The 16,108-nt window shown below is 35.2% G+C and overlaps 1 protein-coding gene across 1 annotated transcript; it reads right to left on the bottom strand.

Moving 5' to 3' along the window:
- Positions 1 to 10,379: 10,379 nt before the first annotated feature.
- On the bottom strand, positions 10,380 to 15,806 carry LOC123655756. The gene is made up of 4 exons (XM_045591509.1): positions 14,412 to 15,806; positions 12,867 to 14,174; positions 12,599 to 12,740; positions 10,380 to 10,570 (listed from the first exon to the last, which is right to left on the bottom strand). Exons 1-4 carry the CDS (start codon positions 15,804 to 15,806, stop codon positions 10,380 to 10,382), a joined length of 3,036 nt encoding a protein of 1,011 aa, XP_045447465.1.
- Positions 15,807 to 16,108: the final 302 nt, after the last annotated feature.

Below are 16,108 nucleotides of genomic sequence, written 5' to 3'. Positions count from 1 at the left end.
GACAAACATTTGTATTTGCGATACAGGTGTTTGCCGTGGTCTGGTCCCTGTTGTTATCATGTACACCTGATAGCGATCGATACTCGTAGTAGGGAATACGAGTATATCCGCCAACTCGCATTGGAGCAGCGTGGTGGATTAAGCTCTGATCCTTCTCCTACACGGGGAAAGAGGCCTATGCCCAGTAGTGGGATATTACAGGCTGAAGCGTAATATACTATAAATCGCCATTTATCGCTACAGCTATAACTGTGTTTACTCGCAAACGAAAACCGCCTTCGATTACATCGATATTAAAGATTACTCAAAAAATAGTTATAATATCTCAATCAAATTTTAATAGGACCACAAGATAAGCATCAGATTTCGATGAAAAGAAGAATCATCAAAATCAGTCATCTTATGAAAAAAAAATATGAGTTATAATACAACGTAGGTCGACGAAGAAATGGTCAAGTAAATATTATTTGTCGTTATTTTGTCGCTGGGTACAGCCTCATGCTACTTCTGCTAACTATAATCTTTAGCACAGGGGTCTCATAGGAAGAGAATATTATGTTACATTTATAAGTGTTACTAACTTAGTTGTAAGCTTAGCTCTAAGTTTTATGTACCTAACAAGTAGATTATTATTAAAATATATTTAGTTTATACTTTGTAATTGTACTAACACTAGATTATAAGAAAAATTGTTACTAACACTATATGGGCTAGTCCCGAAATAAATATATTATTATTAATTATCACTACATAGTATAAAACAAAGTCACAACGGATTTTGATGCGGTTTTCTGTAGAAAATAAAGTGATTCTAGAGGAAGGCTTCTATGTATAATACATGATTAATATAGTAGAGGAACACTGATAGTTTTTGCACCGGTGCGAAGCCGGGGCGGGTCGCTAGGTAGATATAACTCGAAAAGTACTCGTCAGATCTCGATTAACGTTTAAATAAGACCACACCATAAGCACCACCTTTCGACTAAAAAAATAATCATCGAAACTAGTCACCCAGTATTCTGAAGTAGCTATACGTTGGCAAAATACAGTCGAATTGATAACCTCCTCCTTTTTTGAAAGTCGTTTAAAAGCCGAAGTTTATTTTACATTATTCCGCATACCGCCTTAAACAGTTTTTAAGGAATAATGTGAAACGGAGGCTTTTACGATTATCTAAAATCTTTATTTCGTCGTAACTAATAACTCCGCGACAGCGCGCTCGGGTTTCAGATAATAGATTTGTTTCAAACGCTATATCCGTTCTCAGTTCTCAATTGCCATCATGAGGTCGAAACTGAGCATTATATCGTTGATAAAATTCAATTGATTATATTTTAATGTGTAAATGGTTCTAATGTATTTCCAAGAGATATTATCGAGCCTTTTTTGAAATGAAACTATTAACACAGCTGATATTATATACTTAATAATTATGACTTTTGAGTAAATTAAAATCGAATGGTTAACAGCAAAATACTATTAATACACCAGATAACTCGTTCAGACAAAGAAAAGACATCTACCTCGCATTCATTGATCTACTTAATTTTACGACACGTCTTTTGCTCAGTTTAATTAATTTAAACTAAATATAATATTATTCAATGGATAGCTATAGGGAGATTAATATGAATTTTACCGGAAGAAAATAAACCACGAGTCAATTGAGAAATTTGTCCTAATATACTTGTTACTGATCAGTTGTATTTCATTGTATGAGCCATACATACAAGTCCTGAAATAACTCATACTTTAATAAGCTAGCATAGTGAATGTGTAGCAAGCATACTCGTGATGTTTCAGAGCCGACTGCGAACGCAATAAATATTAATCAATCGCACTTTTCGCTGGAGACCTTCCAAAACCATTCAGGATGCTTATTTAATGCATCATATCATATTAAACGCCTTGTTTCCCTGCTCTTCTTGATACTCTGCTATTGCATTTGAGGGATTTTACAAAGTTAGAGTTGGAACTAGTAATCTTGCAATATATGCAGGCTGTAGTATTATTTGATTTACAAAAATCATTTATGATATATTTTTTGACGATAAGAGTTCTGTGGTAGTGACTGAAGCATATTGCTTCTATTTAATTCGTCTGTTTAACTGGATCTACTGTAGTAGGTATCACTTCATAGACTATGTTTTCAAAGATTATGTTTTCATAGACAATGGTTTCATAAACATTGTCTGCATTACTTTTAATGATAACTATTTGTAATTACAAATTGTCATAAATGTAAGTCTGAATTGTATGCAAACACTAATGGTGCTGAAAACGTAGTCACCGGCCCGCGCTATATCGTATGGCGGGCCGGTGAGTTCCTCTGACGCCTGCTCGATGTAAATTCGCATACCAAGCCATACTCGTCTCCGAGAGCCTCAACACCTAATAAATACGTCATTAGCCCGTACAGCCTCCTCTCCGAACACTCTGTCAACTCTGAGTAGCGTTTTTGTCGGAAAAATACTGACGCGGTCATTTTAATTATATTTTGAATCAGTCGATACGACGAACTGGGAATTTTTGATTTTATTTTAATGTTTCAATTGAGTTTTTCGTAAATTTATATAACAGATTTTTTTTCCGACTATGATAACTAATACATAATATACACTTCTTTATTGTATTTCTTTGTTCAAATCAACATGAGCTGTCAAATTGTAGACATTTTGAACTCGTAATTTATACAACAAGCAAAAGAAAGCTAACCAATATTCTATCAATCACAGACGAGTATTTCAATGTAAGTTTATAATTGTCATTAAAGTCTGATAGTACAATAGGAGTTACTAGTAGTTTTACAGTAGAAAAGATAATTTATTCGACTGACAACGACTTAATACGTTTGGATCTATTGGAAACAATATTGAATTGGACAACATTTTAAACAAATTAACGTCAACAACGATACTGATGTTGACTAATACATACGTACATAATTTTATACATACGTAATTTTATAATTTTCGTGCTTAAACTAAGGCTTCAGTTAATAATCTATGAGTGTTTTGTGTTATATTTGGACCTGGATGCGATTACACATGAAGGTTATGGTCAAATTTCTATCTCTTGTAAGTAAAATTGCAGATAGATAGATAGAGACCGTTCATTTATCGAGATCTGTTATATTTAGTTATTGCCACGAAGTGCGAAGCGATAGTAAATTGACTGGTAGCGGCGGTGGCGACTCGACAGCGCTTAAACGTCGACCACTAAGTTTTCCAGTAGACGAACCGCTTAATAACATTGAAAAATTTTCAATAACTTTTACCAACTCTACTGGTTTTATATAGATGTTTTCTTTTTATTACAGCAAACAAGCACTTTGTGATATGACCAATGTTATTATTTTCATTTTTTTATTGTATTTAATATGCGTTAACACATAATTAAACCAATATAACAGTTACATTCATAAAAGGAAACGCCTTTTTATTTACTATTTGTCTTTCCGTTTTAACTTTAGAATCCCTCTCAGATTTCTAAAAAGTACGATTGACTAACGTTTTTTTAGGTCAGGAAGAATAGAAAACAGATCGACAATAGAAGTGCGTTAAAATATTCATGAAAAAATTAATGTTATTATTCCATTAACAAATATATCATAAGTTAACTTCCCAATAGTTTCTACTAAGAACCAGAGTAATGTTTTAATTATTTCAAAAAATAGCTAATATGTACTTCAGCAATATCACATACACAAATGAATATATCGTTTACCATCGCACCCGCATGCCCGCAAGGGCATCACAGGGACAGACGCATTGATGTCTCGACGTAATGTGAGATATTGTTTAATTACCGACCGACACCTTTGGAAAGGGTGCGAAGAGCCGCTGTCCCCGGGTGCGGCGCCCTTGCCAAAAAAAAAAATGGACTGGCGGCGGACAAGGAAACGCTATGTCTGGAAGGGACATTGTTTTTGGAGTTCCGAAAGTATTGATTTATTTCTATTTATTATGAGGTTTATTGTCAGTTTCTAAAATCGTTTCACATTAGTACATTTTAACCAGAACTTGCATTCCAAATATTTTGGTAGCATGACATTAATATAACACATTCTTAAACAATCACGAAATTCAACAGTGCTTCAAGTCTATTTTGATAAGGCTTTAATAAATTATAATAAAATTTAATTCAAAATATAATTTCAAATATAGTTCTAACAAATGTATGTATATCTTACAATAAGTTTATACTTTTCACTCGTTGAAGACACATACAGATAGAAGTCGTTTAACATACATAATTTTAATTGAAATATTTAAAAAGCGTGTTTTTATCTAATTCTCGAGTCAGAACAGCGGTCGTATCGGTGCTACATTATGCATGTGAGCGGGCAGCGGAGTGCGTCCACGGAGCGATGAATAGTCATTACGACCATTTTAGTATTATTCATTAATTTCTAATTCTGTTTTACATTTCGTTTAAATACTAAATACATTGCTTCCTGCTTTTAATAAATCATTCTAAGAAATACCAGCTGGCAAACGGACTGTAAACAATGATTTCTATTTATATTTACATTATTTTTGTAGTCTTATAACATGACCTATTTTGTTATATTCTGTTGTGTCGATAGTTGAAGTCATCTCTGATGACATCGATACTAAACATAATAGGACAGGTGCGTTAGTACAGTGGGTCAAGGCATGTCTCTTCAATACAACGTATGTCCGTGTTTCATCACGTCGGTTATGCTATAAATCTGCATGCGCTGCGGGAAGCGCGTGCCGGGGTGTGTGGGGGTGCGTGGGGGTAGGGGGGGATGTCGAACTGGCCCAGGTGCGGGGGCGGCAGATGTCGCGCGCCGTGACGTCACCGCTCCTGACCCACATCCGCGCAAATCAAAAACTAGCCCTTAAGTCGACGGCATAGGGACTAAATAAACCCGCTCGGCGAGGGAGCGTGCCGCGGTCAACACCACTCGAGGACAATGATCGAATTGTTGATTTAGAAATTCGACGAATTAATGATGGATTTTAAAAGCACAATGGAACTGCACGGTTTGAACGTTAACCTAAACTTATACGTTACTGTTGAGGGAATCCAGATTGGTGCCCCATTTGACTAAACACTTCAATAGAGAAGTAAATAAATAACATTTAAATTATTTCCAACGTCTTTGTACAGTGCATATTACAATTAAATCATTTTAATATGTACGATTTTATTTTTGTGTTACCCACACATTAGGAATTCTAAACATTTTTGAATATCATATCAAAAATGTTTAAATCGTTTTATACATCACAAATAAAGAACGACGTTTTTGTCGTTATTCATCTTATTATTATTGAAGTTAAATGAAAATTAGAACATAGTAAAAACTAGAAAAATCCGCTACAGTAACGAGCCTGATCTACCCCCAACAAAGACCCACCCATATGCAAGCTTAAGAGCATTTTCCTATGGGTATTATTTTTATTTAGTATCCCAAATTTGAACCTCTTTGGTTCGAGATTAAGACACTAAAAATGATAAATAAGTAATATGTAGATATTGCCACAGTTTAATCACAAATTTTAACAAATAATTAGTTGGTTTCTACGTCAAAATAAACAAATATCGTTAACTTTAATTGCAAAACGTATAACTTGAACAACTCAATGTTCTTCGATAACCTTTAATTTTTTCCTCGCCTTGAGTTTAATTCAATAAAGTTAATAACATTATTTCGTCGTCAGTAGGATTGTAATGTGCTTTCAAAACTGCTGACGACTCCCAAATATAGTACGACGAGACTCAACGCTCATTACATACACATTATCCAGCTTAAAGAATATATAGACATTCCCCGCCATTTAACTCATGTCGAGTTTTTAATACCAGTCAGATTGACGCTTCTAAGAGTTACGCGGTTAGAAATCGAAATGCCTTCGTATCAATATTCAGCTTTTTTGCAATGTTCAATATCTTGTTACAATTATTATCATTAGCGCTAAGTAGTATAGTTTTCTGTCTCAAAGCATTTTGAAAAGTACTTTTCAATATTTTACCTTTATCGAACTTTTTATTTTTCATTAATTGGTTATTAGCTTGTTATGACACGCTGCAATTTATTTTCTTTTACTGAAAATTTGTATGACACACTAAAATTAAAGTGTCGAAAGTAAAAACAAACTTTATGCGATATAAACAGTTAATGCTTAACTTTTTATTACTATTTAATTTTAAAGACTGTTTATCTTTTTTTATCAATCTATATTATTAATATTATAAAGTTGAAGGGTTTGTTTGTTTGTTTGTTTGGACACGCTAATCTCAGCAACTACTGGTCCGATTTAAAAAATTCTTTCAGCGTTAGATAGTCCACTTATAGAGGAAGGCTAAGGCTATTTATCATAACGCTGAGACCAATAGGAGCGGAGCACCAATGAAGAATGTTTTAAAATTGGGTTTTTTCCTTTGAGAGTTTTAAAAGTTTAACAAAAATCATGTATAGCAGAATTGTTCCTATTCCACGTGGACGAAGTCGCAGACAGAAGCTAGTTTGTTCATAGTAATTAAACTTTGTTGTAGAAAAATATTAGAGTATTAACTGTACAACTCCGTGTCATTAGCAACGGGAACATTATTTGAGCGTGTTGTCGTGATGAACACGTGGTACAAAATCCTGTTCAACTTCCTTATTATTATATGTTATCTATCTATATATATTATGTTACGTTATCAAGTGTGCGTCAAATATTTTTTATAATGAAATACTTAATGAAGGATATTTTACAAGTGCGCATTCGAGTACAAATACATTTACTACTACGCTACACTAACACCCTAGTGTTTTTCTTTTTTTGTCTTAAAAACGCTTCATACTTTTTTAATATTTAGTGATATTTATATATCTTTGTGTTCAATATATTACTTGTATAGATACTGTTATAGTAGTTACCTATAAACAGCCAAACGCACATAATTTTTGTTGACAATTTCCGACAGCAATTTGAAACTCCGTATCCTGTCCTATTTTTAAACAGTACTCGTAGTTTCCGAGACAATTACAATTAAACAAACACATTTCTAAATTTCTTATCTTCATATTCCTCGTACGTAACTACCGACAGGCATGCGCGAGGATCGTGTGATCGACGACTCTTTTCTCTTTCCTTAGTCTTTAGACGGACGGTTTGTTCCATCGCTCTATAATGTGTTAGACGTGGCATTTTTATATCAACTTTAAAGTAATAAATTTAGTCTTCAAGGACGACCACCCTTATGTATATGATACCTGTATTGTATTACAGACATTTAAACTTCAATTGAATTTAAGTTAAGACGTAGTTTTATTTGTGTCTACTCGACGTCTACTTTTCCGTAGGAAATGAATCCAACGAGTGAGACCTTGCAAGTAATTTTGAATTGAAAATATGTGACTACTGCATTCGATAATGAACCATTTGATATATCCACTAGACTCCTCAGTCTGTGAAACTTTTCTTTATTTCAATGAGATGTTAAAAATTAAATTCAATGGAGTTTAAGAATATGGCTAAGTAGTCACGATAACAACTCACGTGAATCAACAACAAAACTCATATGAACGAATAATTGAGTTTTTTCTATAGAGAATAATCTTTAAAAATATTATTACATTGAACTTATTCATATGAACGGTTGTTCGACAGCTCGATGCCAACAGACGAGCTCTAATAATTGTAAAAACATTCGTTACGGAGAGCGTCGCGGCGCTGACTTCGGAAAAAAACGGACAATCCACTCAAACTTTTTGCTACAATGACCAGTTTTACGTAGGTACAATTAAAATGAAATTAGATTCGAATCAAAGAAAATTATATTCAATTTCAAGTGAGTTTTATAAGCAGGTAGGTACTGTTTTAATAATTAGAACGGACATAAGATCAATTATGATCCAAAATCATTCTTATGTTATTTATTTATTTATTTAATGAGAACTATCAACAGAATTACACAAAAAATTACCATGACCCTATGCTTGGGTGTTAAGTAGGTAACACATATAGGTACCTACGTAATTCTCCTTAAGTGCAATTACAGTATGCTGGATAAGTAAGTCGTCTGATTATTCTCAATGTTTTAAACGTCAATGGCTTAAGAAAAAAAAATAATATAAAATAATAGATACTTCTATAAAAAAATCTTACTAGGACTAGAAAACTTTAATTGAGGAATCAAGCGATAATAAATGAGAAGGTTTGGAAGGTACGTGCGAGTGAATGTTTTTATTAACCATTCACGCCAAAATAAATAGCTCTAAAATTAAATATATGCAAAATTAAAATCGTAAATAGCTTTATTCAAACAGGCTTCAAAAGTACCTTCGAATTAATATTTTACAAATTACAATTTGAATTATTTTTAAAAGTGAACCTCCAACCGGTTCGAGTTGTAGTTTCTCTAAAGAAAAACAGTCAAGAAACTCCGCACTTACTCTTTTTAGAAGAAGGTACAAACTGTGTTCCCGTACAAATTTTGCATGTAATCCTTTTATACTAAATTTGTCAGACTTGTTGCGGATAGGAAGCGAAGCGATACTTGTTCTTCTGAGGAAGTTTTTACTGGTTTTAATGCCTCTATTGAGATATATCCTCTGAGAATAGGTTCTCTATTGAGATGATTGTAATGGATCAGTAAGAATTAAAACTACCTAGTACTTGTGTCTATAAAGTTGTGAAGGTGGCGAGTCCACGTAACCTGGATGTGGTATAGGTGTTAAGTAGCTTCAGCGCTGATATGCAAAATATGGAAGGCAGCGAAAGAATATATTGGTAGGAATCTAATATACATATATTTTATCCTACCTTTAATTGTAATTTCAGCGTTATTAGTCAATATTACAGCATTTTTGCAGCAAAGCTTAAAAGCCTACATATTCCGTGTTTAAGTAACTATGTATTTGTTTTCATTTCTCATATATTGTCTTGAAAGTAGCCCGTTACAGATACAATGCAATGTAATGATGTTAGCTATCCTAAGGTCTACTATTTTTACCTACATTGTTTTTGGTGCACATGTCCCTTCATTTTGTTGTGTTGTCGTCATGACGTTTCAACTAATTCACGGTAACTTAACTTTCGTCGAGTTCAATAAACTACAACCCTTTATATAATTATAGCATAGCACTTTTCTACCTTATACCTTATAGCTGCGCTAGCACTTGTACGTTGTTCGTAGCAGCTTCCACATTAAATGTGATATATTGAAATATATTAATTTTTGAATAAAATGGTGTATATTCATATTGAGCGCCTGGCGATGGCTTCATTATCAAAGAAATCATCAAAAATATTAAAGTTAATCATGAGTTTTTAACAAAATTAGTATTTACACTACGTACCAACTTATTCTAATAGTGATTTTATATTATTTCACAAAAAATAACTTATTAAGACCTTTTTTTAAACCCTTTTTAACGAAAAACGCAAAAGATTTAAAACAATTTTTAATTTAACAATAAATGGTGATTAAATAACGATCATACTTATGTCTTATGGAGGCTTTCAATTGTTTAAGGCCACACAGAACTTTAAAGTTTAAGTGTAGAAGTTTAAGAAGGTGCCTAAATGATCTTAATGTGCAATAGAGTCGCGCGTCAAGTAAACATCGTCTGACGAACAACAGCGGAGGCTGCGAGCGGCAGAGCAATCATTGCGAATGTTTTTGTTCGTCTCAAATGTTTGCAACGCGGGTCGACGACCTGCGCCTACTAATCTCGTGACGTCAGGTGATACTCGTGTCGGTCACAGCTAATTCATACCAGCTGATCTCGAAAAGGAAAGCATTAGTAAAGGTAAAGCTTCACTTTGCCCTGAATTGAAAAGCTAAATTGGATTTGTAAAATAAAAGATTGACCGGTACCTGGAAATTTATTTTAAATTTTGTGATCGGTCAGTACCTACTAGGCTGAGAGACCGCATCGTCCGCGACGCGGGCGAGGCTTTGTTCGAGCGCGGGTCGCACATACTCGGCTCGTATGTAAAGCGGTTCGGAAAATCCATAACGGGCCGCGGAAAACCCTTTTAATATACGGCACGTAAATAAGAGCGGGCGTAGCGGGCGGGGCGCGCGGGGGCGGGGGAGGGGCGGCGCGCCATTGGCCGGCGCGGGCCCGCCCCCGCGCGCCCGAAAAAAACCTCGGAAAAAAGCGTGCAGCGCGCGGCAGTGCCTCACGGACGCGCTCGGTGGGCGGACGCTCGGTTGCGCTCGGAGAGACGGCGCGACCCACGACCGGCGGCCGCGGCCGCGCCATGCCCGCGCTGGCCCTGCGCGACCAGCCGCTCGACTGCTCCGTGCGCCTGCGCGAGCCCCCAGCCTGGCCGCCGCAGCGCGCCCAGCACGGTCAGTGCCCGACACCAGGACTCCCTCCCGACTCTACGAATCTTTGATCCCATTCTTTACGAGCGACCCTCGGACCACGTGCGATCCCCGGGGTCAGATTCGGACTCCATTATTGTCAGTCGACTCCAAAACAAATCTTGACAAATAGCGAACCCTTTGCGTAGCGCGAGCATTAACGTAATCGAAAACACCGTCGTCGGAGCTGCGGCGTCCGTGCGGAGTGCATAGTGCTGGTTCGATGGTATTGCTTGTTGCGAGTTTGTATCACGTTTAGTTTATACTTACGACCTCCGAGCAAGTAAGTAGTGTTTATTTTTTACTGCTTTTTGTTTCGAACGGAACGGAGCTCTACGTCACCCAAACTGCTAACTCTTAAATATTCTTAAAATACATTTAAATAGTGTCGTCGAGGAGTGTTTACCGTTCAATCATATTCCCGTCCCTCGCTCGTGTTGACACGGCGACGTGTCAACAAGGCGGTAATCCTCGCGAGCAGGTCGAAAGGGTTCCCCTCGATATTAACTCCATAGAGCCCGCGAACGATTCCTTTGACACGCCCCGAGAGATCGAAGCTGCACTTCACCTCTTTATTGCGCGGCCGCGGGGAGCTCTTTTCAATTTACTCTAATAATATGAGCCGAGGATGTGATGGACTCGTGTCCTGATAACATCGTCCCTCGCAGCCGAGGACGGACGACAGATATCGCGACCGGATCGTGTCTTCGCGTAAATATACGACCGACCCCTGCTTTAGAAATAATCACAACACGCTCCCGTTGTCGCTTTGACCCTTAATCTCTTTGTTGAGACCTTCCATTCAGTAATTGTACGGTGAAATAATTTGATTTTTTATATGAGTTAATACAAATCAACCCTATCAAATAAGCTACACAAAATGGTAATTATAATAGGTGCTAGGTATTTTATTGATACATAAAACAGTTCATTGGTATTATTTATGTAGGTTCGTCAAAGCTATTATTCTCGATAGGCCAATCTTTGCGTATTGCGATTTGATTCCCGCAGTGACATCATAATAAAATGTACCCTTTACCTGCGCAGGAAATGGTTTTTGATTACAGTTATTTACTCCGTGTATAAATTACTACAAACCCGGTGTGTCGTGCGCATTTCTAAACACAGCTATTTACGTATACAATAACGTTTGATGGCGAGCAGTGAACAAGTGATTATGTTATAAAACGAGTGGTGTGAGGTAACGACGTCATTACGTGTAAACAATAGGCTCGTAACGAGATTATCAAAATACCATCAAATCATATTAAAATAACTCGCGACAAGTTTCGACTCCTCGTCAAACATGGCGTCTAATTTGCTAATTTACTTTGATAGCATTTGCTTTTGAAAGCGACATTGTTCACGGGGGCGTCACTGATGTAAAAATACTTATTATTTAATGAAACGAGTATAGATTTTATTAATTATGCTTTATTAATACACGACACCACATTAACTCCACGGACGCTCGAAGACAAAAGGGAAGAACAAAGAACATAGACAATATTAATACAACATATTATTTGATGTTGCCATATCCAACACCCCAACTACATCAAATAATTTAACCCCAGAAACTCTATACATTTATAATGTTTTACAGGACACAATCCTTTTGTTAAAATATCAGCTGGCATAGCAGTAGTGGGCAAATATTCTATACTAATAATTTTGTTACAAATTGCATCCTTAACAAAATGATATCTTATATCGATATGTTTACTTTTCCTATGACTTGTACTATTTACCAACAATTTCTGTGCACTCTGACTGTCATTAAATAATTTTATAGTATATAAATTATTAGTTAACTCATACATTAAAGATCTTAAATACATAGCTTCCTTACTAGCTTCAGCTATAGACATGTATTCAGCTTCCATACTTGATAACGCTACAGTTCTTTGTTTTCTGCTCTCCCAAGAGATTGGTGAGCCTGACATTACAAAACAATAACCTGTATATGACTTACGATCTATACAATTGCTTCCCCAATCAGCATCAACATAACCTACAAACTCATTTTTATTTTTTACATATTTTAAACAATAATTTTTAGTTTTCTTTAAGTATCTAAGTATTCTTTTAGCATAATTCCAATGAAATTTAGTATAACAATTATTAAATTGACTAAGAAAACTCACACTAAATGCTATGTCAGGTCTCGTTAGTACTGATAAATACATTAAACTCCCAATTAACTGTTGATATGGAATTTGACTATCACAAATTTCTGACTTTTCAATATTTAACTTACAATCCATTGGAGTACTTGCATCTTTACAATCTATCATATTAAACTTAATCAATAAATGTTCTATATATTGTTGTTGATCTAAAGTTATACTCATATTAGATTCTTTATTTACTTTAACTCTCATGCCCAAACATTGCTTTACCTGGCCCAAATTTTTAATATTAAATTTAGAACTCAATACAGAAATTAAATATTCAGTCTCCTTTTTATTATTATTATCAAAAAATATATAAAAATCATCAACATACACAGCTATAATAATTTTTACATCTTTATCTATTTTAGTAAATACACAAGGTTCTAAATGACTTTTCTTAAAATTTAATTCACATAAACATTGTTCTACTCTCTCATACCAAGATCTAGAGGACTGCTTTAACCCATAAATTGCTTTATTTAATTTAACAATTACTTTTTCTTTGTTATCATCACAATTAATGACTGGTTGATACATATAAATATCCTCTTTAAGATAACCATTTAGAAAAGCTGTCTTTACATCTAAATGTATGATATCTAAGTTTAACTGTACCGACAAAGCAAATAATAATCTTAGAGTAGAATATCCTACTACTGGTGAAAAAGTCTCTTCATAATCTATCCCGGGCCTCTGAGAGAAGCCCTTAGCCACTAGACGGGCTCTATACCGAACACTGTTATCACTATTGACTTTCTTTTTATAGACCCACTTGCACTGCACTATTGTCTTATCACTAGGTACTTCACTAACTCGTGACCAAGCATCATTTTCTTCAAACGCTTGCAATTCATCCTTCATCGCCTCTACCCACTTGTCTCTATCCTGGCTTTGCATGGCTTCTTGGACGCTGGTAGGGTCACTGATTACTTCTGGATTATGAGTTGTACATAGACTTGAATAACCATAGCGCTCAGGCTGTTTCTTTATTCTTTTCGTAATTACTGGACTTTTTGGTATTGATTTTCTCTCATCATCAGCTTCTTGCCTTTGTAACTTGCAATCCAAATCAGTCAAGGCTTCATTATATTCTAAATCTGAAGATAAATTAAGTTCATCACTACTTGGCTCAACTTTTATTTCACCTTCACCTTTTATATTGATACTGTCCGACTCTTCTGATTTGTTTTCCCCAACTGAAACTGTTGCACTTACATTATCTAAGCAATTTTCTAAATTTTCATGAATAATCACATCTCTACTAGTTGTAACAGATCTCTTCGTAGGATCATAGATACGGTAGCCTTTTACATTTTCTGAAAAACCAACTAGGATGTGCTTCTTTGACTTTGTATCCCACTTGAGTCGCTTTTCCTTTGGAACGTGAACCATCACTTCACTTCCAAACATGCGAACGTGACTTAAATCCGGTTTCTTGTTTGTCCAAAGCTCATATGGAGTTTTATTATCAAGTCCTGATGCGACAGATCTATTCTTTAGATAAACAGCCGTGTTAGTGGCTTCTGCCCAAAACTTTTTATCTAATCCGGCATCAAATAATAAACATCGAGCTTTCTCAACAATGGTTCTGTTTGTGCGCTCACTTAATCCATTTTGCTCTGGAGTATAAGGATTTGTTTTTTGATGCACTATGCCTGCCTGTTTCAAATAATTTTCAAATTCATTACTACAGAATTCCCAACCATTATCCGTTCTGAATATTTTTATTTTCTTATTATGTTGGTTTTCTACCAAAGATTTAAAATTTTTAAAACATGTAAATGTTTCATTTTTTTCTTTAAGAAAATAAACAAAAGTCATTCGGCTATAATCATCAATGAAAAGTAGAAAATATCTTGCTCCTCCAATAGAAGGTGACTCCATTGGCCCACATACATCTGCATGTATAATGCTAAGTGGTTCGTTACTTCTAGTTCCTACATTGTCAAATGGTAAGCGGGACTGTTTACCTTCACAGCATACTTTACAATTGCTTTTATTTTTCGAACTTGCACAGTCTTTAAATGATATGCCTGTCACTGCTCCATTTTTCATCTTGTTTAAATCATTAATATTTAAATGCCCCATTCTCCTGTGCCATATCTCACTGTTGACATATGTAAACAAACATTGAGGTTTTTCATAACTCAATTTGTATACACCATTTATCTGATTAGCTACAGCCACCAATTCATTTTTTTGATTATATACATTGCAACAATTCTTTTTGAATTCTACTTTATTTCCATTTTTTATAAGTTGACTTACTGAAATTAAATTCGTAGTGAGATTCGGTACACACAGTACGTCTTTCAAAGTCACTTCGTATTTACAATTAGGAGTTACTGTTATGATATTTACATCACCAGAACACAGCACTGACATTTTATTTTTATCTGCAGCCATTATTTCCTTTATTCTCGGTGTGTAACATGCATTTTTTGTCATCAAACTCACATCTGCCGTCATATGAACGCTTGCGCCGCTGTCCAAATAAAAATCATGTTTACTGTATAATCCATTTAAAAATACTGCGGAGAATGCATTAGTCTTTTTAGTTTCCAATCTATTAGGATTATTTTTATGGCATTGCGATTTAAAATGCCCAAACTGTTTGCATCGATAACATTTAATATTCATTTTCTCCGTTTTAACATTCGTGCCGCCATGATGAAAAGTACTGTCATTCCTATGACTTGAATGTTGGCAATTCTTTTGACGTTTACTTAAAAACGCACTGCCGCCCTCTGTGTCGTTTCCTGCTAAATCAATTAACTTTGACTTAACTACGTCAGCAGTAATGGCTATTCCCGAATGTTCTATCGCCATTATCATAGGTAAGTATTTTTCGGGTAAACCGGCCAACAATAAACATCCGATCCACTCGTCATTCACTATAAATCCTGTACCAGACAATTTTTGCGCCGTTTCTATAATTTGCGTAATATAGATCGTCATTGATTCGCAACTGTCTAAGCGGATTGATATTAAATTGCGCAATAATGATATTCGACGCGAAAAACCTGAATCATCAAACATTGATCTTAATTTTTGCCAAAGATCATACGTACTTGATGCTTCTTTGATATGTACATATAGTGACGGACTGATGGTCAAAATTAACTTTGCCTTTGCCTTTGCATCTTCTGCGGTTGCTTTTGCTGAATCTTGTTTTATGCAATTTGACATACCTTCTAGCACTAGCAAATTCTCCGCTGCAAACGCCCATTCGCTATAATTTTCTCGGCCCAACAACTTCGGAACGTTAGCCAGAAATGTGTTCGACGCCATTTTGTGTGAACTCACGCGCCTATCTATATCTCGATTTTATCTTGCGCCACGCCTATACTAGTTAATAAAATACTTTTACTAAATACTTTTAAATTAACTATAGGGCATACTGGGCCCATAACCTAATGAAACGAGTATAGATTTTATTAATTATGCTTTATTAATACACGACACCACATTAACTCCACGGACGCTCGAAGACAAAAGGGAAGAACAAAGAACATAGACAATATTAATACAACATATTATTTGATGTTGCCATATCCAACATTATTTTTAGATAGTCATATATTCATATTGAT

Source organism: Melitaea cinxia, chromosome 8 (genome assembly GCF_905220565.1).
Source record: "Melitaea cinxia chromosome 8, ilMelCinx1.1, whole genome shotgun sequence".
Taxonomy (NCBI): Eukaryota; Metazoa; Arthropoda; class Insecta; order Lepidoptera; family Nymphalidae; genus Melitaea; species Melitaea cinxia.
This window is presented reverse-complemented; position numbering and strand designations above follow the sequence as displayed.

Bases quoted from the DNA above. Each gene is read 5' to 3' on its own strand.
- LOC123655756 (XM_045591509.1), bottom strand. From the start codon at position 15,806: ATGGCGTCGAACACATTTCTGGCTAACGTTCCGAAGTTGTTGGGCCGA. The intron at 14,175-14,411 runs GTATGTGGGCCA...TATTTGAAACAG, and splicing joins TTAGCATTATACATGCAGAT to GCAGGCATAGTGCATCAAAA. The intron at 10,571-12,598 runs GTAAGTTAAATA...ACTCGCAACAAG, and splicing joins TGCAAGTACTCCAATGGATT to CAATACCATCGAACCAGCAC.